We start from the raw sequence: 26,320 nt of genomic DNA, 5'->3' as shown, positions 1-26,320 counted from the left end.
AGGTCATCTTTGCCACCCCCTAGGCGAAGCTGGCTTATGGATGAGGCCAGTTGAGAGAAAGATAGAGCCAGGAGACAGAAAGGAGCGATTCCTGACACTGGTTGAGTTCGCTGATTTACTCATGCCCTAGCTCTACGCTCTAAGCTTTCCATGCTAATAAATACCCCAGTTTTGTTTAAGATATTTCTATCATTTGTAACAGAGAATCTTTACTAATGCTTAGGATATATTCCCAGAAGTAGAATTCTTAGGACAAAGATTTGTACATTTTTAAGGTATTTCATACAAATGGTCTAACTTCACTCCAGAGAAGATTTATCAATTTACAGTCTCATTGGCAGAATGCCTTAGTTTGCTTTAATAGCTTTTGTTTTCTCCTTTTCCCCAGGTTTTTGGCTATCTGTATTTCTTCTGTGATATGTGTGTGCATCCTTTACCCATTGAAAAGAATGTGATATTTATCCTTTCCTTATGGATTTGCGAGAACTTTTACTATATTAAGAATATAAGCCTATACTCATTACATACATTGCAAATACCTTTGCTAATTTGTCATTTGTCCTTTAATTTTTATCTTTCCCAGATGCCAAAATTATGATAATAAAATCAGTGGAATGGGATACCGTATAGGGTGTATTATTCTAGAAATGAAATTGGAACAACTAGGTGTCCTTTTAATTTTTTTGTTGAGTTTTACTTACCTATCTCCTTTCTTCCTCCCTCCATCCATCTTTCCTCCCATCCATATAGAACTTTAGAATTTTTTATATAGTCATTGTGAGCAGCCTCTTCCTTTGTGGTCTTTAAAGTCATGGTTAAGTCTTTCTACACAATACCATGTAAATATCCACCTATGTTTTCAACAGCACTTTCACAGTTCTCTTTTTCATTTGTTAATCTTTTATCAATTTAGATTTTTTTTTTATTTATGTGGCTAGATACAGTTCTAACTTAATTATTTTTTCCAAGTGACTACCTCATTGTTCCAACTTTTCTAGAATAATCCATTCTATACAGTATCCCATCCCACTGATTTAATTATCATAATTTTGGCATTTGACTAGGAAAGACCATTACCTTCTTACTCTTAAAAAACATTTCTCAAAATTTATTTTTTAAAATAGATTTTTTTCAAGAGGTTTAGATTTACAGAAAAATAGTACAGACAGTTCCCTTATACTCCCAAACCAATTTTCCCTATTATTATTTTCTCATGTTAGTATGGTACATTTGTTACACTTAATGAACCAATATTGATATCTTATTATTAAATCCATAGTTTATTTATGTTTCCTTAGTGTTATGGACTAAATTTTGTTCCCCCAAATTTATAAGTTGAAGACCTAACTCCTGACATGACTGCATTTGAAAATATGGCCTTTACGGAAGTATTTAAGATAAAAATGTCATTTGGCAATACATGCAAACATTGAATAATTACATTGCACATCTGAAACTAGTATTTTATTTTATTTTTTTTTTAAAGATTTTATTTATTCATGAAAGACAGAGAGAGAGAGAGTTTGGCAGAGACACAGGCAGAGGGAGAAGCAGGCTCCATGCAGGGAGCCCAATGTGGGACTCGATCTGGGGACTCCAGGATCACACCTTGGGCCAAAGGCAGGCGCCAAACCGCTAAGCCACCCAGGGATCCCTAAAACTAGTATTTTATATGTTAATTATACCTCAGTTTAAAAAAGGATTCCATAAGCTCCAGAAGGTGTGCCTTAATCCAAAGAGCACTAGTATCCTTAAAAGAAGAGGAAGAACCACTAGGAGCACATGCCATGTGATAACAATGTGGCTAACTGTGAGCCAAGGAAAGAGGTCTCACTAGAAATCAACCCTGCTGACACTTTCATCTTCGACTTCTAGCCTCTAAACCTATGAGAAAATAAATTTGTATTGTTTAAGCCACTAGTCTGTGGTATTTTGTTATGGTAGCCCTAGGAGACTAATACATTTAGCTTTCACCTAACTTCCCTTCTTCTGTTCCAGGATCCCGCTCAGGGTATCACATTACGTTTAGTTGTCATGTCTCCTTAGGCTCTTCTTAGCCTATGGTGATTTCTCAGAATTTCCTTGTTTTGATCACTTTGACAGTTAAGAGGCATACTGGTTGGGTATTCTGAAGGATGCCTACATTACTGAAAGTTATCTGATGTTTTTCTCATGATCAGAGTGGGCTTATGGGCTATTGGGAGAAAGACCACAGTGTAAAGTGCAATTTTCATTACATTATATACAGGGTAAATGCTATTGACGTGATTAATGATGCTGATGTTGACTTTGATCACTGTACTGAGTGCTTGTCACTTTTCTCCACCCTTAAAGTTATATTCCCTGCGCTGCTTTCCATGTTGTACTCTTTGGAGGGAACTTACTATGCATAGCCTATACCTAAGGAGTGAGAAGTTATACTTTCCTACTCTTTTTATTTAAAAAATTCTTGGCTATTTTTGCATGCATATTTTTCTTCCTCCTTCAGCTGATATTTTTATTTGGATGTTAGGTTCATGATTAATTTTGAGATAATTTGGTTTTTGTTAAAAATTAAGCATTCTAGACACATAGTATACCTATCTATTAGCTGTAAAATAGGTTGTGTTTTCTTAATTTAAAAATACATGTTTTGGGGGCACTTGGGTGGCTCAGTTGGTTAGGTATCTGCTTTTGGCTCAGGTCATGAACTCAGGGTCCTGGGATGGAGCCTCATATCGGGCTCCCTGCTTAGTGGGGAGTCTACTTTTCTCTCTCTCCCTCTGCCTCCCCTACTTGTCCCCTTTTTCTCTCAAATAAATAAAAATCTTTAAAAATATATTTTCTAAGTGATTATTTCAGAGCTCTGATTGATTAACTGATACTGATTTTTGTGTATTTATTTTGTATCTGGCCACAATACTGAAGTCTTAGAACTTTTGGTAGATAACTGGATTTTCTAGATCAGCAAATGACTTGCTTTCCCTCCAATCAATTTTAGACATAAGTAAATAAAGAGAAGATAGTGAACTTATTTATCAAACTGAAGCCTGCCTCCCAGTTCATAGTCTAGAAACTTTGGAAGCCTAAAGATGACAGATACTTTTACAGGTACTTTTGCTGCTAATGAAAAATAGAGATAAAAATAATTTCTGGAGGGAGGGGCAAGATGGCGGAAGAGTAGGGTCTCCAAATCACCTGTCTCCACCAAATTACCTAGAAAACCTTCCAATCATCCTGAAAATCTAGGAATTCGGCCTGAGAATTAAAGAGAGAACACCTGGAATGCAACAGTGAGAAGAGTTCGCGCTTCTATCAAGGTAGGAAGACGGGGAAAAAGAAATAAAGAAACGAAGGCCTCCAAGGGGGAGGGGCCCCGAGGAGCCGGGCTGAGGCCGGGGCGAGTGTCCCCAGGACAGGAGAGCCCCGTCCCGGAGGAGCAGGAGCTGCACCGACCTTCCCGGGGGAAAGGGGCTCGCGGGGAGTTGGAGCAGGACCCAGGAGGGCGGGGATGCCCTCGGGCTCCCGGGGACACTAACAGACACCTGCGCCCCGGGAGAGTGCGCCGAGCTCCCTAAGGGCTGCAGCGCCCACGGCGGGACCCGGAGCAGCTCGGAGGGGCTCGGAGGAGCTCGGGGGGGCTCGGGCGGCGGCTCCGTGGGGGGCTGCGGGGCGGGAGCAGCTCGGAGGGGCTCGGGCAGAGGAAGAGGCTCCGTGCAGAGGGGGCTGTGCGGTTCCTGGAGCAGCTCGGGGGGCTCGGGCGGCAGCTCCGCGGAGGGGGCTGCAGGGCGGGAGCGCGAATCCACCAGCGCAGGCCCCGGAGCACAGGGCGCCGGGACACAGCCCAGGATCCCGCCTCCCCCAGGACAGGCAGAGGCCAGGAGGGCCCAGGACAGCAAGGACGCTCCTGCCCCAGCTGAGCAGATCAGCGGCCCCGCCCGGAGCCTCCAGGCCCTGCAGACCGAGAGCTCCGGAGTTACTGCGGGGGCTGAATCCAGGTTTCCAGAGCTGCCCCACCACTGGGGCTGTTCCTCCTGGGGCCTCACGGGGTAAACAACCCCCACTGAGCCCTGCACCAGGCAGGGGGCAGAGCAGCTCCCCCAAGTGCTAACACCTGAAAATCAGCACAACAGGCCCCTCCCCCAGAAGACCAGCTAGACTGACTGACAACTTCCAGGGGAAGCCAAGGGACTTAAAGTACACAGAATCAGAAGATACTCCCCCATGGTTCTTTTTTTTTTTTTCCTGTTTTGTTTTGTTTTGCTTTTTGATTTGTTTCCTTCCACCACCCCCCTTTTTTTTCTCCTTTCTTTTTCTTTCTCTTCTTCTTCCCTTTTTTTCTTTTTCGTTTTTTTCTTCCTTTTTTTCTCTTTCTCTTTTCTTTCTTTCTTTCTCTCCTCTCTTTTTCTCCTTTTCCCAATACAACTTGCTTTTGGCCACTCTGCACTGAGCAAAATGACTAGAAGGAAAACCTCACCTCAAAAGAAAGAATCAGAAACAGTCCTCTCTCCCACAGAGTTACAAAATCTGGATTACAATTCAATGTCACAAAGCCAATTCAGAAGCACTATTATACAGCTACTGGTGGCTCTAGAAAAAAGCATAAAGGACTCAAGAGACTTCATGACTGCAGAATTTAGAGCTAATCAGGCAGAAATTAAAAATCAATTGAATGAGATGCAATCCAAACTAGAAGTCCTAACGACAAGGGTTAACGAGGTGGAAGAACGAGTGAGTGACATAGAAGACAAGTTGATAGCAAAGAGGGAAACTGAGGAAAAAAGAGACAAACAATTAAAAGACCATGAAGATAGATTAAGGGAAATAAACGACAGCCTGAGGAAGAAAAACTTACGTTTAATTGGTGTTCCCGAGGGTGCTGAAAGGGCCAGAGGGCCAGAATATGTATTTGAACAAATTCTAGCTGAAAACTTTCCTAATCTGGGAAGGGAAACAGGCATTCAGATCCAGGAAATAGAGAGATCCCCCCCTAAAATCAATAAAAACCGTTCAACACCTCGACATTTAATAGTGAAGCTTGCAAATTCCAAAGATAAAGAGAAGATCCTTAAAGCAGCAAGAGACAAGAAATCCCTGACTTTTATGGGGAGGAGTATTAGGGTAACAGCAGACCTCTCCACAGAGACCTGGCAGGCCAGAAAGGGCTGGCAGGATATATTCAGGGTCCTAAATGAGAAGAACATGCAACCAAGAATACTTTATCCAGCAAGGCTCTCATTCAAAATGGAAGGAGAGATAAAGAGCTTCCAAGACAGGCAGCAACTAAAAGAATATGTGACCTCCAAACCAGCTCTGCAAGAAATTTTAAGGGGGACTCTTAAAATTCCCCTTTAAGAAGAAGTTCAGTGGAACAGTCCACAAAAACAAGGACTGAATAGATATCATGATGACACTAAACTCATATCTCTCAATAGTAACTCTGAATGTGAACGGGCTTAATGACCCCATCAAAAGGCGCAGGGTTTCAGACTGGATAAAAAAGCAGGACCCATCTATTTGCTGTCTACAAGAGACTCATTTTAGACAGAAGGACACCTACAGCCTGAAAATAAAAGGTTGGAGAACCATTTACCATTCAAATGGTCCTCAAAAGAAAGCAGGGGTAGCCATCCTTATATCAGATAAACTAAAATTTACCCCAAAGACTGTAGTGAGAGATGAAGAGGGACACTATATCATACTTAAAGGATCTATTCAACAAGAGGACTTAACAATCCTCAATATATATGCCCCGAATGTGGGAGCTGCCAAATATTTAAATCAATTATTAACCAAAGTGAAGAAATACTTAGATAATAATACACTTATACTTGGTGACTTCAATCTAGCTCTTTCTATGCTCGATAGGTCTTCTAAGCACAACATCTCCAAAGAAACGAGAGCTTTAAATGATACACTGGACCAGATGGATTTCACAGATATCTACAGAACTTTACATCCAAACTCAACTGAATACACATTCTTCTCAAGTGCACATGGAACTTTCTCCAGAATAGACCACATACTGGGTCACAAATCGGGTCTGAACCGATACCAAAAGATGGGGATTGTCCCCTGCATATTCTCAGACCATAATGCCTTGAAATTAGAACTAAATCACAACAAGAAGTTTGGAAGGACCTCAAACACGTGGAGGTTAAGGACCATCCTGCTAAAAGATGAAAGGGTCAACCAGGAAATTAAGGAAGAATTAAAAAGATTCCTGGAAACTAATGAGAATGAAGATACAACCGTTGAAAATCTTTGGGATGCAGCAAAAGCAGTCCTAAGGGGGAAATACATCGCAATACAAGCATCCATTCAAAAACTGGAAAGAACTCAAATACAAAAGCTAACCTTACACATAAAGGAGCTAGAGAAAAAACAGCAAATAGATCCTACACCCAGGAGAAGAAGGGAGTTAATAAAGATTCGAGCAGAACTCAACGAAATCGAGACCAGAAGAACTGTGGAACAGATCAACAGAACCAGGAGTTGGTTCTTTGAAAGAATTAATAAGATAGATAAACCATTAGCCAGCCTTATTAAAAAGAAGAGAGAGAAGACTCAAATTAATAAAATCATGAATGAGAAAGGAGAGATCACTACCAACACCAAGGAAATACAAACGATTTTAAAAACATATTATGAACAGCTATACGCCAATAAATTAGGCAATCTAGAAGAAATGGACGCATTCCTGGAAAGCCACAAACTACCAAAACTGGAACAGGAAGAAATAGAAAACCTGAACAGGCCAATAACCAGGGAGGAAATTGAAGCAGTCATCAAAAACCTCCCAAGACACAAGAGTCCAGGGCCAGATGGCTTCCCAGGGGAATTTTATCAAACGTTTAAAGAAGAAACCATACCTATTCTCCTAAAGCTGTTTGGAAAGATAGAAAGAGATGGAGTACTTCCAAATTTGTTCTATGAGGCCAGCATCACCTTAATTCCAAAACCAGACAAAGACCCCAACAAAAAGGAGAATTACAGACCAATATCCCTGATGAACATGGATGCAAAAATTCTCAACAAGATACTAGCCAATAGGATCCAACAGTACATTAAGAAAATTATTCACCATGACCAAGTAGGATTTATCCCTGGGACACAAGGCTGGTTCAACACCCATAAAACAATCAATGTGATTCATCATATCAGCAAGAGAAAAACCAAGAACCATATGATCCTCTCATTAGATGCAGAGAAAGCATTTGACAAAATACAGCATCCATTCCTGATCAAAACTCTTCAGAGTGTAGGGATAGAGGGAACATTCCTCGACATCTTATAAGCCATCTACGAAAAGCCCACAGCAAATATCATTCTCAATGGGGAAGCACTGGGAGCCTTTCCCCTAAGATCAGGAACAAGACAGGGATGTCCACTCTCACCACTGCTATTCAACATAGTACTGGAAGTCCTAGCCTCAGCAATCAGACAACAAAAAGACATTAAAGGCATTCAAATTGGCAAAGGAGAAGTCAAACTCTCCCTCTTCGCCGATGACATGATACTCTACATAGAAAACCCAAAAGTCTCCACCCCAAGATTGCTAGAACTCATACAGCAATTCGGTAGTGTGGCAGGATACAAAATCAATGCCCAGAAATCAGTGGCATTTCTATACACTAACAATGAGACTGAAGAAAGAGAAATTAAGGAGTCAATCCCATTTACAATTGCACCCAAAAGCATAAGATACCTAGGAATAAACCTCACCAAAGATGTAAAGGATCTATACCCTCAAAACTATAGAACACTTCTGAAAGAAATTGAGGAAGACACAAAGAGATGGAAAAATATTCCATGCTCATGGATTGGCAGAATTAATATTGTGAAAATGTCAATGTTACCCAGGGCAATATACACGTTTAATGCAATCCCTATCAAAATACCATGGACTTTCTTCAAAGAGTTAGAACAAATTATTTTAAGATTTGTGTGGAATCAGAAAAGACCCCGAATAGCCAGGGGAATTTTAAAAAAGAAAACCATATCTGGGGGCATCACAATGTCAGATTTCAGGTTGTACTACAAAGCTGTGGTCATCAAGACAGTGTGGTACTGGCACAAAAACAGACACATAGATCAGTGGAACAGAATAGAGAACCCAGAAGTGGACCCTGAACTTTATGGTCAACTAATATTCGATAAAGGAGGAAAGACTATCCATTGGAAGAAAGACAGTCTCTTCAATAAATGGTGCTGGGAAAATTGGACATCCACATGCAGAAGAATGAAACTAGACCACTCTCTTTCACCAGACACAAAGATAAACTCAAAATGGATGAAAGATCTAAATGTGAGACAAGATTCCATCAAAATCCTAGAGAAGAACACAGGCAACACCCTTTTTGAACTCGGCCACAGTAACTTCTTGCAAGATACATCCACGAAGGCAAAAGAAACAAAAGCAAAAATGAACTATTGGGACTTCATCAAGATAAGAAGCTTTTGCACAGCAAAGGATACAGTCAACAAAACTCAAAGACAACCTACAGAATGGGAGAAGATATTTGCAAATGACATATCAGATAAAGGGCTAGTTTCCAAGATCTATAAAGAACTTATTAAACTCAACACCAAAGAAACAAACAATCCAATCATGAAATGGGCAAAAGACATGAAGAGAAATCTCACAGAGGAAGACATAGACATGGCCAACATGCATATGAGAAAGTGCTCTGCATCACTTGCCATCAGGGAAATACAAATCAAAACCACAATGAGATACCACCTCACACCGGTGAGAATGGGGCAAATTAACAAGGCAGGAAACAACAAATGTTGGAGGGGATGCGGAGCAAAGGGAACCCTCTTACACTGTTGGTGGGAATGTGAACTGGTGCAGCCACTCTGGAAAACTGTGTGGAGGTTCCTCAAAGAGTTAAAAATAGACCTGCCCTACGACCCAGCAATTGCACTATTGGGGATTTACCCCAAAGATACAGATGCAGTGAAACGCCGGGACACCTGCACCCCGATGTTTATAGCAGCGATGGCCACAATAGCCAAACTGTGGAAGGAGCCTCGGTGTCCAACGAAAGATGAATGGATAAAGAAGATGTGGTTTATGTATACAATGGAATATTACTCAGCTATTAGAAATGACAAATACCATTTGCTTCAACGTGGATGGAACTGGAGGGTATTATGCTGAGTGAAGTAAGTCAGTCGGAGAAGGACAAACATTATATGTTCTCATTCATTTGGGGAATATAAATAATAGTGAAAGGGAATATAAGGGAAGGGAGAAGAAATGTGTGGGAAATATCAGAAAGGGAGACAGAACGTAAAGACTGCTAACTCTGGGAAACGAACTAGGGGTGGTAGAAGGGGAGGAGGGCGGGGGGTGGGAGTGAATGGGTGACGGGCACTGGGGGTTATTCTGTATGTTAGTAAATTGAACACCAATAAAAAATTAAAAAAAAAACAGTAAAAATAATTTCTGGAGAATCTGGGTATAACTATGTTAAACATTTGGTACTTATAACAATTCTAAGAAACTATATCTAATGTATACTTTATTAGATATAAGTATATGTAATATCTTATATCTAATAATAAACTTTTAGTTTTACTTCAAATGAATTAATCAAAACTAGCCATATAGAGAATAATGACATTATCAACCCCAAATATTACAACTATTTTTCTTCTGTGATTTTACTTTTGATACTGTTTAAAATGTAAATGACAGTTTTGTTTAAATGTTTTGACATTTTCATATGATTTCTAGAATATATTTTAAGACATCAGATGATTCATTCTGACAGCATTTTAACTATCAAAATGTAATATTTAGGTAAAAAGCTTATGAACTTTTAATTTTAGAACACTTCTCTATCACTGATTACAAGTAACTTAGGATTCTCTTTTCACAAATGTTCAAAGCTTCTTTAGGAATTAAGAAGTTAAAGGGTTAAAATATCACTCCATATGAAAATAGTGTGGATCTTTTTCAACATGAATTAGATAGCTATACAAGAGAAAGAAATCAAGGAGGAAGAGAACAAAAGAAGACTCAAAATGGGAAACAGAAACAGTGACAAAGGAAGCAGAGAAAAATGCAGACAGAAACGTCCAAAACTTAGGAGATTTAAAAATTGACAGTAGGAGCACAATAGAAATGAAAAATTAAAAAAATATATTTTTAAATATTTGAAATACAAATGAAGATAAGTATAGGAAAACAGAACATTAGGTAAACTACAAGAGATGCTAGTCCATGGAAAAAGAAAACAAAGATGAACACTAGTGGAATTTCTTTTTCTGTTTATCGTTAACACGGGAACACTTCCTTTGTTCTGAATTTTGAATGAATGTTAATATTTCTTCATTGGTTTGGAGTTTGAAAAGCCAACTCTTAAAAAACGATTTGCTTCCCTCATTTAAAAAGAAAAATAATCCTCATATTATAGAATGTTGTTAATAAGAATTGAGTATTGTTGGAGCAAAAGTGAAAGATGTAATTTTTAAAATATCTTCATCAGCATGGGAATAATTTCTCAGCTTTCTTCCCTATCTAGCATGCTTCACACTCAGTAGGACACAGGTGGAAGGATTTAAGAGGCTTTCCAGAATAAATCTGTAATATGCATTTTTACACCTGCCCTGGGGTTTAACCAACTGCTCAGCCAATAACATTTAATCTGTGGCTGGTGAACTAACAAAACAACTTGGGAAGATGGAGTTCTCAGTCAAAAAGGCCTGGTAAGCAGCTGGTGTACATGGCTATCTGCCCGTCTCTCTGAGAACAAATCCATGAACAAAGCAAACTTACCTAATGTGTAGAAATTTATTTCAGGTCAAACTGTATGAAAGTAGAGTCTATTCAGAAGAGTTTTCTTTATTTAGAAGAAAAAAGCAGAAAAAGAGGTGACTTCAGGGACTGGACAGAGAGAGAGCTTAGAAATAAAATAACCACCTTTCCACAATCAGCTCTTAGTTATGACAAACCTCATTGTTCTTCTGCAGCATTATTTATAGTCCTTTAGAAAATGAACACTAATTAGGGAATGAGATCTATAATCATATTCCTTTTTGCTTCATTTTTATCACTACCTTAGAACTTGCCTAAGAGAGGAATGGAAGAAAATATTTATGTTATATTGAGCTTATAATTCCATGTTCTCTAAAGTGATGTGTTTGTGCATTATATTTAAATTCTATTTTCAACTGATATACCCCCGCCCCACTCCTTTTTTTAGTACCAGCCTCAAGGAAAAAAAATAGTATTTCATTCATGAGGCATTCATGTTCACTACAAAACATCAAATCTCAAATTTATTTATCTCAGAAAGAATTATGACAGAAACTAAAAACTACTGCAACTTATTATAGTTTGGGTTAATTAAGAAAAGGTCATAAAAAGCTGTCAAACATTATAGAAATGGTATAAACGCTTTTTTTAGAAATGGTATAAATTCTAATCATTATTTTGATAGATCTACTGACCATCAAATATAGCAAAATTAGTTTTCAAAACTAATGACAAAATAAGAAATGAGAATAACTAAAAAATGTATTGAGCACTGACACCCTGCTAAATCCTCTAAAAAAAAGTATTTCATTTAATTGGGCAGCCTGGGTGGCTCAGCGGTTGAGCGTCTGCCTTTGGCCTGGGGTGTGATCCTGGAGACCCGGGATTGAGTCCCATGTCAGGCTACCTGCATGGCGCCTGCTTCCCCCTCTGCCTGTGTCTCTGCCTCTCTCTCTCTGTGTCTCTCATGAATAAATAAATAAAATCTTAAAAAAAAAAAAGTATTTCATTTAATCTACAAACCAACCTATCAGAAAGGTACTATTATTATCCTCAGATTACAGTTTAAGGAACAGGATTAGAAAAGTTATGCAATTTGCTTGAAATCACACAGCTAGTAAATTTCCAAGTGGGGATTCAAATCAGGTCTGACTCCAAATCCCATACTAATAACCACTCTACTCTTTATATTCCCATGGAAAATTATGAGTAAATGTGGCAGGAACTTCTTGTTTAAGTTAAACTTTTAAATAGCTTTCCAAATTTTAATTATTCAAATAATATAGTTTATAATATTAAGGACATGGACTTAATATCTGCCATGATTTAAAGGGGGATTGGGGATCCCTGGGTGGCTCAGCGGTTTAGCACCACCTTCAGACTAGAGCATGATCCTGGAGACCCAGGATCGAGTCCCACATCGGGCTCCCTGCATGGAGCCTGCTTCTCCCTCTATCTGTGTCTCTGCCTCAATCTCTCTCTCTCTCTCTCATGAATAAATAAATAAAATCTTTAAAAAAAATCAAAATAAGTTTTTGGTAAAGAATTGTCTATCCGCCTTTATTATTATTATTTTTTAGATTTTATTTATTTATTCATGAGAGAGAGAGGCAGAGACACATAGGGAGAAGCTGGCTCCATGCAGGGAGCCTGACGTGGGACTCGATCTGGGGACTCCAGGATCACGCCCTGGGCAGAAGGCAGCGCTAAACTGCTGAGCCACTTGGGCTACCTGGCCAAATATTTATAATAAAGTCCTGAAGTCACTTGTTTGGCCTTGTTACTACAGTTTAAAAAATAATAACACTGCTTTATAAGCAAATGTGAAAAATATGTAGGCTACTTCAGTTAGAGGAATTGTTACAATATAAAATCACACACGCAACATAAAAACTATTGAGCCAAGCATGATTAGCTATTTTTGAGATCTACTACTTCCTAGCTATGAGATCTTGACCAAAGTTATTTAACCTTTTTGTGCCTCAGATTCTTCCCATATGATTTCAGCATAAGAATAACATCTAGCTTTTATGTTTGAAAAAGACTAGTGCTTTGTAAATGTTCAGTATGAGCGAGCTTCTTCTTATACCTTTTAGATCTACCAAAAATCAGCTCAAGCCCAAATTCTACATATCATGGCCAACTGAATTAGCTGCACACAAAGAATAGAACATTATTATTATATTTAACTTGATTATCTGCATCAATACCAGAGAGGATAAGGGACGTTAATAATTCAAAATGGTAGGAATATTATTAACAAATGTCTTTGGAAGATTTTGTGGCTTGTATTTATATATGGCCATCCTAGATGTCCTGGGGATTGACGTCATGTAAAATAAAAGTGTTATCTACTGTATGACTTTGTTAATCCTTTGTGCTTTTTTGTTCAGTATCAGGGAGATGGAAAAAATTCTGATCAAACTTCTCATAAAAAAAAATATAAACCTATACTATAAAATGGCAATCAAATATCCTAGATTTTGTTCTTTTTTATTCCTCATGCTACTTATTTTCCACATGCAATCTTTTCCATTACTTTGAAGGTAGGGAGTTTGTCTAAAGACTGATTATTTCCTTCTTGGCACTAGGGCTGCAATTCAGGTAGTGGCCACCTGTTAAATAATGGGGCCTTTTTATTGATTCCATGGTCAGTTGTCTAAGATTTTTCCAGGTGTGGTTAACTCAGAGAAAATAAGAATGGAGCACATTATCCAGAGGCTTAAACTTTTAAAGTAAAAATATGTGTTGAACAATAAAGGTCCAAATTGCTTACCAGATATTAAGTAGTATTATATGGCTACAATAATTTATTAGTTAAGTACTGACATAGGAATAGACAGAAAAAATTCATGTAAAATAATGAAACTGACCCAAAAATATTCCTAAAACCTTACTCTATGATAAAGGACATGTGGACATGTTTCATATCAGTGGGAGAAAACACAGGATTATTCAGTTGTGGAAGTTAGCAACTTAGAAGAAAAAGTTGCAAGAGTAACTTAACATCATACACCAAATAATTCCAGGTAAAGATGTCAATTAAAAATAAAAATGAAATTATAAAAATACTAGGGAAAGATGTAAGTAGGTATTTATATAATCCTGGGATTATGAAAAACTGAAGAATGACACCAGGCCACAAACATGAAGAAAAAGATTGGTGGATTTAGCAATGCACACTGAAAACTTCATGTTAAAAACAAAACAAACTCTTCACAAACTGTTATGACAAACTAGTAAAAATATTTAAAACAAAATACATCCTTCATATTTAAGAGATTTTGTAAATCAGCAAGAAATACATAATCATACTATACAATTAACCACCACCACCAAAAGGATGAAATGTAAATGACCAGTTAACATATTCAAAAAGTTTGTTTCTTTACCAGTAAACAAAGAAATACAAAATATAATACAAAGTAGGAGCTGCCAAAGATTAATGTATCTTTATCTGTTATCTGCGATATTTTACAACATACACATACATAATATTTAGGGTAAGGAGAAACCAGCAACTTCATACATTGCTGGTACAGGTAAATGATTTAATTTTCTGGAATGCAATCTAGCAGAGATGTTATCAAGACACACCTGAGCCGACAAAAATCAGAATGATCTGGGGGAAAGACCTGGTTAAAAGCAGCACGAGGGAACTTTCAGGGGTGATGTATATGTTCTAGATCTTGTTTTGGTAGTTTTTACATGGGTGTATACAATTTTTAAAACTAATCAAGATGAACAAATAACTATGCAACTTCTTATATGTAAATTATACCTTGTTAAAAAACAAACGCACAAACAAAACTATACCTGACTCAGCAGTTTCACTTCCTTTAATCTAAGGAAATAGCAGTGCACTTACAAAATATGTAACTGTTGGATTATTCACTCATGAAAGACTTACAATGAAAAATTGGATAAGTTTTTCCATCCTTGAGAAAGGTGTAATATATATATGAAGATAGAACCATTAATGATGATTCTCTGGGGGGTATGAAATTACCATTTTTTCTTTCCTGTCCTTTTTCAATGTTTTTTTAAATTGTATTATAAATACAAATTAGGTTATTTGAAAAATCAATATGTTAGTATTAATTTCATCTAATAATTCTATGAAAGAAAATGACACAAATCAAAATGTTTTTATAGAAACACAAGCAACTATGTACAAATTCTGCATCTTCTTTCACTAAATTTCACCTGGAATCTTAGTATTTGGGTTTTTCATTCCCACTTTAAGCATCACTTAACTTTTTTCATATTTTCTTGATTGCCTGTGTACAATGGCAACTTTCATTTTGTACTGGCTTGGTTGCTATCCGTAACTCCCATTGTGAAATAACTTTTTTACTACATTGTGCTTAATCCCAAGGACCTTGGCTCCTTAAATTTTCTAATAAAAATGAACTACTTATGCCTATAGGACCTTTCTCTGTTTCAAAATGCTGTCAGCTAAAAAAAAAAAAAAAAAAAAAAAGAAAAAAAGAATAAAAAAGATAGATTCTTGAGAGAATCCAAGTCCATAATCTATGATGTGTATTCCCAGCATAGAAAAGGTAATCTTGTCCACTCTTTTCTTTCTCTATGAATGCTAAATTTACATTAGCTACACTCTGGGAGCCTTAGGATTTTATAATTTGGATACAGCTAAATAAACTGCTTTATAATACTTTTCTCATTTTCTCAAGACATTTTAAAATAGAACCATTGAGTGCAACTACCAAATTTAATGGCTATGTTTACATTCCTTTGAGGTCACAGACAACGTAACTGAGGTAAATTCATATTTGCTCGCTTGCTCCTTCCTTCCTTCCTTCCTTCCTTCCTTCCTTCCTTCCTTCCTTCCTTCCTTCCCTCCCTCCCTCCCTCCCTCCCTCCCTCCTTCCTTCCTTCCTTCCTTCCTTCCTTCCGCCCTCCTTCCCTTTTTAAAAGATTTTTATTTATTTGACAGAGAGAGAGAGAGAGAGAGCACAAGCAGGGGGAGTGGCAGAGGGAGAGGGAGAGGGAGAGGGAGAAGCAGGCTTCCTGCTGAGCAGAGAGCATGATGTGGGGCTTGATCCCAAGACCTTGGGGTCATGACCCACGCTGAAGGCAGACACTTACTCGACTGAGCCACGCAGGTGCACCAGCCTTTTCATCTTATCTTTGATATTATTACATCAAGATGAGTATATAACAGTTTGTCAATTTAATTTAGAATGTTTATTTTGTGCTGCTTGAGTAATTTGTCAGGGGGAAAGTATTACCCCAGTACCATGCATGCCCCTCCCTCTCTCACACCTAATATTTCCTGAGCATTACCTTAGAGTTGGGCACTTTGTAACCTTATAATTGCTTTACACGCATTTCTCCTTTAATTCTAATAACCTTCAGGTAGCTATTGTTATCTCCACAGGTGAAGAAATTGATGCTTGCAATAGAGGCTGCTTGCTCAGCCAGTCTGATTTAACAGCTTTCTGTATAATTAAGAGATAATTCAATACGTAGGATGGCAGAGCCTCCATGGTAGTGTATTTCTTTAGAGGAAAGTGGAAAGTATTCCAAAGATGAGAATGGATGGTATATGCTGTAACCAGCTCCAGAAGGCCAGATACTATGATTTAGGATCAAAGGTCTTTTTGAAAGTGAGGTTGATTTTCCTTCCCACTTTCATTCTATTAATTATGACTCCATGTTGAAATCACTGTTCTGGAGGCAACATGGACTTTTAAGTGTGACCAAGAACCTCACCATTTATTACAGTGTGATTTTGGGCAAAAAAACCCTAATTTCCTGAGCCACAGTTTCCTCATTTATAGAATGGGACTAACACTAATTATCTGATGGAGTTTTAAGAAACAAATCCACCATAGCTGGTCTCTAACCTATGAGCCCTCTGAGGGTTCAATGAGGGAAGATATCATTAAGGTTCTAATAGGGTACCTGGAATTTAGCACTTGCAAATATCTACTTCAAGAATGAATTGGCTGGATTAAGAGCCACCTTTATCTCCTGCTGCCAGTAGAAGAATATGAGCAACAAGCATTAAAAAATAGGTATATTAAAAAAAAAAAAAAGGTATATTTACTTTAAAGTCAAGTATAGGTGACTTGTACTCTTGTCAGTTATTTTTATAATCTTATTAATCTGAATAATTGGTAATTGGCTAAAAATATACTTAACAGGTAGTTTTAAAAGAAAGGATGAGATTGTACATTAAAGTAACTCTGTGGACTTTTGCTAAAACCAAAAAGTCTGTGAAAATGTAAACACTCCACTGTTGGGCCCAAGGGATCCGGAGGGGTCGGGAGCACCAACCACCTTGTCACCCTTGCCTCAGGACTTGGCCGCTATCAGCCGACCACCAAGGATCCATCATCATGGGGAGACAGGACCTACAGGAAACAGAAACCCACCTTACCTAACTCTGTACCATATATAGACAGAAGCAGCTATCACCCTACACCGACACTACCCTACCCTTCCCTAGAAAGGCCTGCGGGTGTTATCCCTGCGCCACTTCCCGGTCTTCCTCCCCCAACAGCACTTCCATTAAAGCTTGCCTCACCCACCTTTGCCTGGCCTCTCTAGTTCATTTCACTACCAACCCGATCAAACCTGACATCCACAGCAAAATAAATAAATAAATAAAATGAAATAAAAATAAATCTATAATTTATTAATAATTTATTATAATTTATCTATAATCTATAATAAAAATAAAATATAAATAATATAATAAAAATAAAACTTCCTGATAACATCATTATGTTGCCTTCTTGTTTTCTCACTTTGATATTTAAAGGATGTTCAGTACACCGTTTGTGCTGCTGTTTTGCTTGAGCAGAGCCAACAGCACCATGGCCCGGCCAGTTGAGCACTCTTTGGGCTGCAGCCTCAGCTGAGCTGTGTACCCAGCAGAGCACACTTGGTACATAGAGGAAGCATCTGACGATAGGCCATGGCTGTCACGGGGATTGTGTAAACTTGCAGTTTTTTTTTTTTTCCTGCTGGGTGTTGTATGTATGGTGGTTTATATTTCAATATATTGGAGTCTTTTCATTTTATTCAAGGAATCTGTTCCATGTTTAAAAGCCTTGATTAAAGAGGAAGCTTTTTATAATCTAAAAAAAAAAAATGCACAGACCTTACAGACTTCACAAAAAATAATTCAAAATGGATGAGAGACCAAAGTAAACAGTAAATAAATTACAGAGATGAGAAGTACGGCACAGGGAATATAGTCAATAATACTGTAGCAACATTGTGTGGTGACAGATGATGACTACACTTATCGTGGGTTAAGTAATGTGGAGAACTGTTGAATCAATGTCAAATACCTGAAACTAAGATAACATTGTATGTTAATTATACTTCAATTAAAAAATGGATCATAGACTTAAATGCAACACACAAAAGTGTAAAACTCCTGGAAGATAATATAGGAGAAAACCTTGATGACCTTGGCTATTGGATGCAAAACCAAGGGAATGATCCATGAAAGATACAATGGATAAGTCGAACTTCACTGAAATTAAAAACTTATGCTCTGTGAAAAACCGTCAAGAGAATAAAAGGACAAGCCATGGGCTGGGAGAAAATATTTACAAAAGACACAAAATATTTGTATTGAATATACAAAGAACTTATAAAACTCAATAATAAGAAAATGAACAATCCGATTAAAAAAGTGAGCAAAAAACCTTAGCAAACACCTCACCAAAATACATACAGCGATGGCAAACAGCCTGTGAAAAAATGATCAACATCATAGGTCATTGAGAAACTGCAAATTAAAACAACAATGAACAATCACTCCACACCTATCAGAACGGTCAAAATCCAAAACACTGAGAACACCAAATGCTAGTAAAGAAGTAGAGCAACAGAAACCCTCATTCATTGCAGTGGGAATGCAAAGTGGTCAAGCCACTGGATGACAGTTTTGCAGTTTCTTACAAAATTAAACATGCTCTTACCTATGATATAGTAATCATGCTCCTTGGTATTTGCCCCAAAACTTATGTCCACACAAAAACTTACACATGGATGTCTACACCAGCTCTGTTTATGACTGCCAAAACTTGGGATCAATTGAGATGCCTTTAATAGGTGAACGCATAAGTAAACTGTGCTACATACAGATAACAGAATATTATTTGGCACCGAAAAAAGAGCTATGAAGCCATAAAAAGATGTGGAGGAACCATAAATGCATATTACTAAGTGAAAGTAGCCAACCTGAAAGCTACATACTCTGTGATTCCAACTATATGACATTCTGGAAAAGGCAAAACTATGCACACCATAATATCATCTGCTGTTGCCAGCATTAGCCAGAAAGTCAGAGATGTACAGAATGATCACAGAGAATTTTGAGGGCAGTGGAAACTATTCTGTATGGTACTGTAATGGTGGGCACATGTCATTATACGTTTGCCCAAACCTGAGAATATATATCACTGAGAGTGAGCCGTAGTGTGAACTGTGGCCTTTGAGAGACAATGATGTATGAATGTAAGTTCATCATTTGTAACAAATGTACCTCTCTGGTGGGGGGTATCAATAGTGTAAGATGGCCGTGTGTTGGAGGGGGGAGGGAAGACAAGGGAATATGGAAACTTTTCATACTTGATGCTCAATTTTGCTGTGAGTCTAAAACTGGTCTAAAAACAAATGAGGCCTATTACAAAACATTTCTGAAAAAGAAAAAAAAAAACAGTCAAGGACCAGTTTGGAGTTGCTGTGGGCATGGTAAGAATTATGTTGTAAGCAGGTCTAGACCAATAGGTTGGGCACATTTAATTCAGAAAGAATTACTTTGGTATTGCTTGAGAACAATGATCACAAACCAGGAAGCTGAAATAAAGCTTCCCAGGACCTATAGATTGCGTTATTACATTTAACAAAAAAGAATCATCATGACACAATGACACAATGGCTAAAAATGCTTTAATTCTCAAATGGCTAAAAATGCTTTAATTCTCAAATGGCTAAAAATGCTTTAATTCTCAAAGTGTGACTTGGGGATCTCTGTGTCTCCAATGTCAATTATTTTATATGAATACTAAAACATTATTTGCCTTTTTCATTCTTATCCTATCAATGTACAGAATTCTTCACAGAATACATGATGTGTGGGATCAGAACAGCTGGATGAGAATCCAGCTGCTCCTGTTATGTTAGACATTGGAGTTATGTAAAAAAAAAAAAAAAAGGAAATCAATGCAACTCTTCTTACTAGATTTTCTCCTATGATAGATAATAAAGTGATTCTTTGTAAAAATTTTGTTTATTGTTAACATGACATATGTTTATTGTTATTTCTAAGTGATTTAAATTTTTTAGTTTTAATTTCTAGTAAGATAAATATCAGTGGATATATTCTATACAAATAAAAGCTCTTTGGAGTCCTCACTAATTCTGGAAGTATAAAGGGATCCAGAGACAAAAAAAATGAGACCTGTTATCCTAGCTAACGTACTGGGTAAAGAAAATCTCTCAATTGGCTAATGTGGGCTTTCACTCCTCTCTCAACATGTGTCCTTTTACCTGTATTTAGGTTTGTCTACACTAACTTATTACCCATGGCTGTGCTTGGCAACGTCCTGATGGGATGAAGTGCAGACCGTAATTAAAATATTCATTTGTAGTTATTGCATCCTTTACTTGATACACCACTAAACCGTATACAAATTATAGTATGTGTTATATATAAAAGGTGTTAAAAGCTTTGCCAATGAGATGAAGCTATGTCCTTCAATGGTATCTTAAATGGTTCTAAATGGGGCTAACACTCAATAATTACTTTTACTGGGGGGATCCCTGGATGGCTCAGTGGTTTAGTGCCTGCCTTCGGGCGTGGTCTTGGAGTCCTGGGATCGAGTCCCACTTTGGGCTCCCTGCATGGAGCTTGCTTCTCCCTCTGCCTATGTCTCTGCCTCTCTCTCTCGGTGTCTCTCATGAATAAATAAATAAAATCTTTAAAAAAAATTACTTTCACATTCACATTATTAAATTTTCACAGTTTTGGATACTCAGACAACTGGTACCGGTTACGCCCACACTATGCTAATTACAGAGGAACACTTGAAATCTACTTCATGCTAAATCTTGGTTCTTGAACTCTAATCTCTAACACAAACAAATTGTGACTGATGGACAAACTAATTTTTGATGCAAGTCCAGGTGCATTAGTAAAACAAAAAAACAAACAAAAAATAATCTAGATCCAAAAGTTCTAACCTATAAGATTATCTATCTTAGAAGGAGAATTTGTTTAGAACCAAGAACAAAACCACTTAGACCTGAGGATGTTGAGGAGTCATGATGAAATCTGTACCAGTTTATTAAAAACAGAAGCAAACCAGACTGTGTTTGTATTTCTTAAAACTTTACAAGTACAAAGCTAAAATGTTATTCTCTTTCCCTAAGTACTGCAAAGTACCTTAATTAATTCTTGAGATTCTAACAGCCCTAAAAGCAAGTCATAAAAATGAGATTTACATGGGAATATAAACTGGAGTGACATTTTGGGAGGGCCACTTGAAAATATTTAGCAGAAACCTAATATGCATACCCACTGACTAAGAAATTCCAGTTTTGGAATTGATCTGGAAAAGAATGGCAATGATGAAGACACATGGATGGTCATTACAGTGTTGTATATAATTATAAAAACTGGAAAGAGCCTAAATATCCAACAACACAGGGGTCATCAAGTAAACTATGGTTTATCATATAATTAAATACTATGTGGCCATAATACAAACATAGAAAAATTAATCATAAAGTTATGTATGGCAAGGAAAAGTACTTACCGTATACTGTGAAGGGGAAAAAAGCAAGTATATGATCTCATTTCTGTGTAAAATATGTATAGGCATAAAAATATCTGGAAGGGTATAAATTAATAGTATTTATTGTTGAGTTTGGGATTACAGGTGATGTTTATTTACTTTCTTTGAGGGGTCTGTATTCTGGTTCTGCTATAGTGAACATCTTTCCTTTATGTAATAAAAACACTTACTTGAGGCAACCATGCAATTGTTAGTGTTTCTCTAATTCTTATGATACTGGATACTGTATGTACTATGGAAAGTGGTAGAGGGGAGAGAGATGAGAAGAGAAGGAGGGAGCAAGGCAGACATATTTTATATTGTTGATTATTTTATCATGTATATTTGTTGTAAAGTATTAGGTTAATCTTAGATTTAACAATCTGGAAAAAATTTCAATGGAACATAGATCACAGGATCACACTCTATTCTCATAGATTTAAATTTTCTTCTCTCCTTGGAGAGCTGATTTTGTTCTGCAGGAGCAGGTGGCTTTCTTTTTTATGTCTTTCTACTATCTTGTCAGACACAGCTCTCTCAAAACTTTTTTGGGAGCTAACCAAGCTTTATCTAACCAAACCCCAAATGGCATATGGACTTCATCCACATGGTCATATGAATCTGTTGGCCGATGACTCCTGCCCTGTATCTAATTGATTTTATGAAGTCCATGCTTAAAGAAAAATTCTAAAGCTATAAGAGTGTGATGCTATGGGATGAAGAAATGTAGTGGCAAAGAGGCTACTTTATTGCTACACTGGAATCTGGGAGCCATCACTGCCACCAAATATTGGCAGCATATATCCCAACAAAGGAAGAATCCTAATAATTTGGAGTGAAAAATTTCTATCATGCATTTCAGCTTAGATCTACTAATAACACTTCTTTAAATGTCTTGTTAGACAGTGAAATCTGGGAATAATTATCAAACACCATATACAGTGTTTACAATAGAATCATATTTCTTTTCTTTCTCTCCCCCCCACTTTTTTTTTTTTTTTTTTTGCATAAAAAGGAGAATGCTGCTGAATGGTACCCAAATGTCTGTTGTATACCATGCCAATACGGCAGCTCAGCCAAAAATGCGAATAGAATAGTTTGCCAAGTAAAAGAAAACATAACAAATTGGTAATGGTTTCTATCTTGACAGAAAATGAAAATGATCCCTCAATGTGTGGTCACTCATGCGGACACATAAAAATGTCTGAGAAGCAATCATTTTACCTCAGATAACAGACCCTGACAGTGTAGTACAGCACTGGCTGACTTTCACTTCTTAGAAAAGCGGTAACCGTGACCTACAAAATAGTCTGGTAACCATGTAATTTATGCATAACACACATGCACATGCCATGCACTCATAATATTTGCCATAAATCATTTTGAATACAAGACTTCTTTTCTGAGTGGAATATACTTTATGAGAGATGATCTAAATCACCAGAGACCTGATACAGTTGAATGGGTGTATTGATGAACAGAAAGGATGTTGCTGCTTATCAGGTTACAAAATTTCAAAGTCTATATTGCAATAAAAAAGGTCCCATGTATTCTGTATGATTCTGTGTCATGCCTTGAACACTAAAGGTATTTTATTAGAATTCGGATAAGATAAATACAAAAAATGTGTAGGTACATAGTTTACAGTTCTGACTTTCTGTTTAAGAGACTGCAATAGAGGGTAGAAATGAACCCCCTGAAGACTTGGTAATGTGTCCTTACCTTATTTACCCTTCCTTTACCACTTATTTTTGTTCCCCAGATGGAGAAGTGGTCAACATCACTGACCATTGATTTTACCATCTGGTAAAGTTTTTCCATTTGTTTACTTTCTAATGAGGATGTTAGAACATAGATTGTACTGTGAAATCACAACAAAAGCAAGAATGACAATTTTAAAAACACTAATTGACATCTGACGCTAATGAAGAATTCACAATGAGAGAATACTGAACCAAGTGGCTAGGAAGAACCTTGGGAAGTTAAATGGCCTTGCCAAGTTAAAAGTAAATTTGAATCCTGCGGGTTATGAGTTTCAAATGAAACTTCTGGGTTTAAATTTGTTGGTGACTTTCCTGTTCAATAAAAAAGGACTTAAATGGCTTATAAAAAGGTTAAAAAAACTTATTGGGCATCAAACTGCTCTTACAAAACACCATCTTGATGAGTTAAGTGTAAATGAATCAGAAACACATGGATCATATTTCCTTAAAAAATGCATATGGATTCAAAAATAAGGGGAAGAGGACTTGGCAAAACATTTTTTTGTGTGGTGGCTGAACCCAAAACATTTGAAAGATATTTTGAGACATTCAAGGAATCCAAAATAAAACTAAACCTGTCCAGTCATATAAAAAACAGAAAATTCCTCTATGTAATGTGCATTTATCTGTATGGGTCAATCAATACTCACTGAGCCTTCCCCTTTGTCAGAGGACTATGGGAGAAGCCAGCTTCTGCCTCTAAGCAACTTTGAATTTAAGCAGAAACAAATACACAAAAGTAATAGAAACCAATTAAAAAAGTCTCAGGGTTAAAAAAAAATATATAACCTACATCATATAGAAACTATATATTGAGAAATGTATAAATACTTAAGGGTCCAAGGGGAGGTAGGATTCATTCCATTCTAATCATCATGCCCTCAGCCCTTTTGATTAAAGTTATGTAGAGTTGTAGAATCTTACTTACTTAAATGCTTTCTTAATAAGTGTTTTTATGTCTTTTTTAGTGTGTGTCCCAGCCTTCTTTCCTCCACCCTCTAGATTTGTGAGTGCTCAACAAATCTTGCTGACTGGTTTCCTGGAGGATGGGAGTGTTGAGCAGTTTTGAAATAGGAGAGAGATGCTGTCTGGCAGAGAGGAGTGAGGCTATGATTCTGGGTTGGGGTAATGGCACATGTGACAGTTCAGAGGCTCCAGAGGGTGAGTCATATGTGGGGGGTGACCCACTGGCTTTCTTGCAGCAATATGTTCGAGCCAGGGTGGAGTGGGAGGTGAGGGCAGTTAGGTGTGGGGAGTCCTAATATACTACATGTGAAGTCAACTGGAGGACAGAGGAGTGTGATAAGGGAAAGCACGATTCTTATTCCTTTTTTTTTCTTTTTGCTGTTATAGGATAAAGTGCTAAGGATAGGACATGTACGAGTCATTAATTCCTTTATTTCTTATCAGTGTCTTAAAAAGCTGAAAAATAGCCAAAGAAAAAAATAAGTTGACTGTGTATGAATTGCTAGGATCCTGTAGGTCATAAATTTTAAGAGGAACTTAGTAGGATTATGAAATGTATTACTGAGTCCTAAAATGTTTGTGGGAAAGTGTAAAACATTAATGATTTAGAATCTTTTGAAGCTGCTTTCTAGCTGTTTAATGTGGATCTTATCTTTTCCACAATATTAGAAAGTTATTTAGGACTGGGAGAGTGTCACATATTTCTTATATATTTTCTGCTGGCTAGCACAATACTGGGAACACACCAAGCACTCAATAAATGCTTACTCAAGTGAAATGAAGTCAAAAGGTGCTGAGGCCCTGTGATGACAAGGGTTTGATGAAAGGTGAAGTCTGAAGGGAAAAAAAAAAAGTAGGAATGTCCTAACAGCATCTCTGCTCTGAGCCTGTCTGTTCACGATTAATATAGAGGAATCAAAAGCCCTTACCATCCTTCATCATCCTCTACTTCTGCTTCAGAAACGTCATTCTCAGGAGTTTCAGCAATTGCTTGAGTGAGTTTAGATTTAAACTGGTTCAGCAGTGCCAGGGTCTGGAATAACAATTGTATTGCTAAGTTATCTGATAAAGATAAATAGGACTTTATGAGAGACACTGAAGTTTGGTAGAAAATAAAATGTGAAACACTAACACATAAAGCACTTAGATAAATTTTTAATTTTGAAGGAAAATATAACAAAATTCCAGCAGTGACTGATATTCACAAACTTTTTTTTTTTTTTTTTTTTGATATTCACAAACTTTGACAATGCCCTGTTTGCATTTACACTGACATTTTCTCTCAGACATATGTGACCATTTCCTGATTTGGGGAACATAAATTTGCTTATATAAAAGATGCTTAAACATTAAAATGCATGATTAGTAGCTAATTTTTAATGTCCATCAGAAAAGGAGGTACTTCACTAAAATATGCTGCTAAAACGCCAACAACAAATACTATTTGTCATTGAACAAATTTCCAAAAATGTAAAAAGTTCATTTTTAAGGAAGATAGAATGGATGAACACAGTAACTCTTGGAAGATGGATAAATGGAAGTGATATTTTTAGAAGCTATTTGTATTTATCACAAACTTTAAATAATTCCCTTTGATTCAATCACTTCAATCCTAAGAATACATGAAGAAAAATAATATGAAACACAGAAAATGGCTTATGCAAAAGATGTACACTGCAGCAGCATTCATACAAGTAGAAGAGTGGGAACATGTTAAAATGTCTGTCAGTAATGAACTAGATAAATTTGCTAAAAAGCATTGACTATGCTATTACACTATTATTAAAAATTATATTCATGAAGCATTACATTCTATTGTTAAGTAAAAGAAATGGTACATAAATATCATGTTTCAGTAGGTTTTAAAAAAAGGGACATATCTCTGATTCTTGTTTGTCTTCCATGTCCTTTGTGGGTAACAAACAACAAGTGCCTACAATTTTGTAATCACATTGCACCCTGGCTATAATTCAACAGATGACTCCAGAATTTGAGCAGAGAATAAAAGTCGGGAAATTTTT

General features: G+C 37.1%; 1 protein-coding gene across 1 annotated transcript in view; it reads right to left on the bottom strand.

Annotated features, from left to right (window-relative positions):
• The window catches only part of CWC27 (CWC27 spliceosome associated cyclophilin), a 192,422-nt gene that overhangs the window by 10,388 nt on the left and 155,714 nt on the right, over window positions 1-26,320 (bottom strand). Inside the window, exon 13 of the mRNA XM_077897982.1 lies at window positions 25,229-25,332. Coding sequence (XP_077754108.1) covers window positions 25,229-25,332 — 104 coding nt within the window. The remainder of the gene's footprint in view (window positions 1-25,228; window positions 25,333-26,320) is intronic.

Source organism: Canis aureus, chromosome 5 (assembly GCF_053574225.1).
Source record: "Canis aureus isolate CA01 chromosome 5, VMU_Caureus_v.1.0, whole genome shotgun sequence".
NCBI classification, from domain to species: Eukaryota; Metazoa; Chordata; class Mammalia; order Carnivora; family Canidae; genus Canis; species Canis aureus.
The sequence above is the reverse complement of the archived record's forward strand: the minus strand, read 5'-3'. Positions and strand labels throughout refer to the sequence as shown.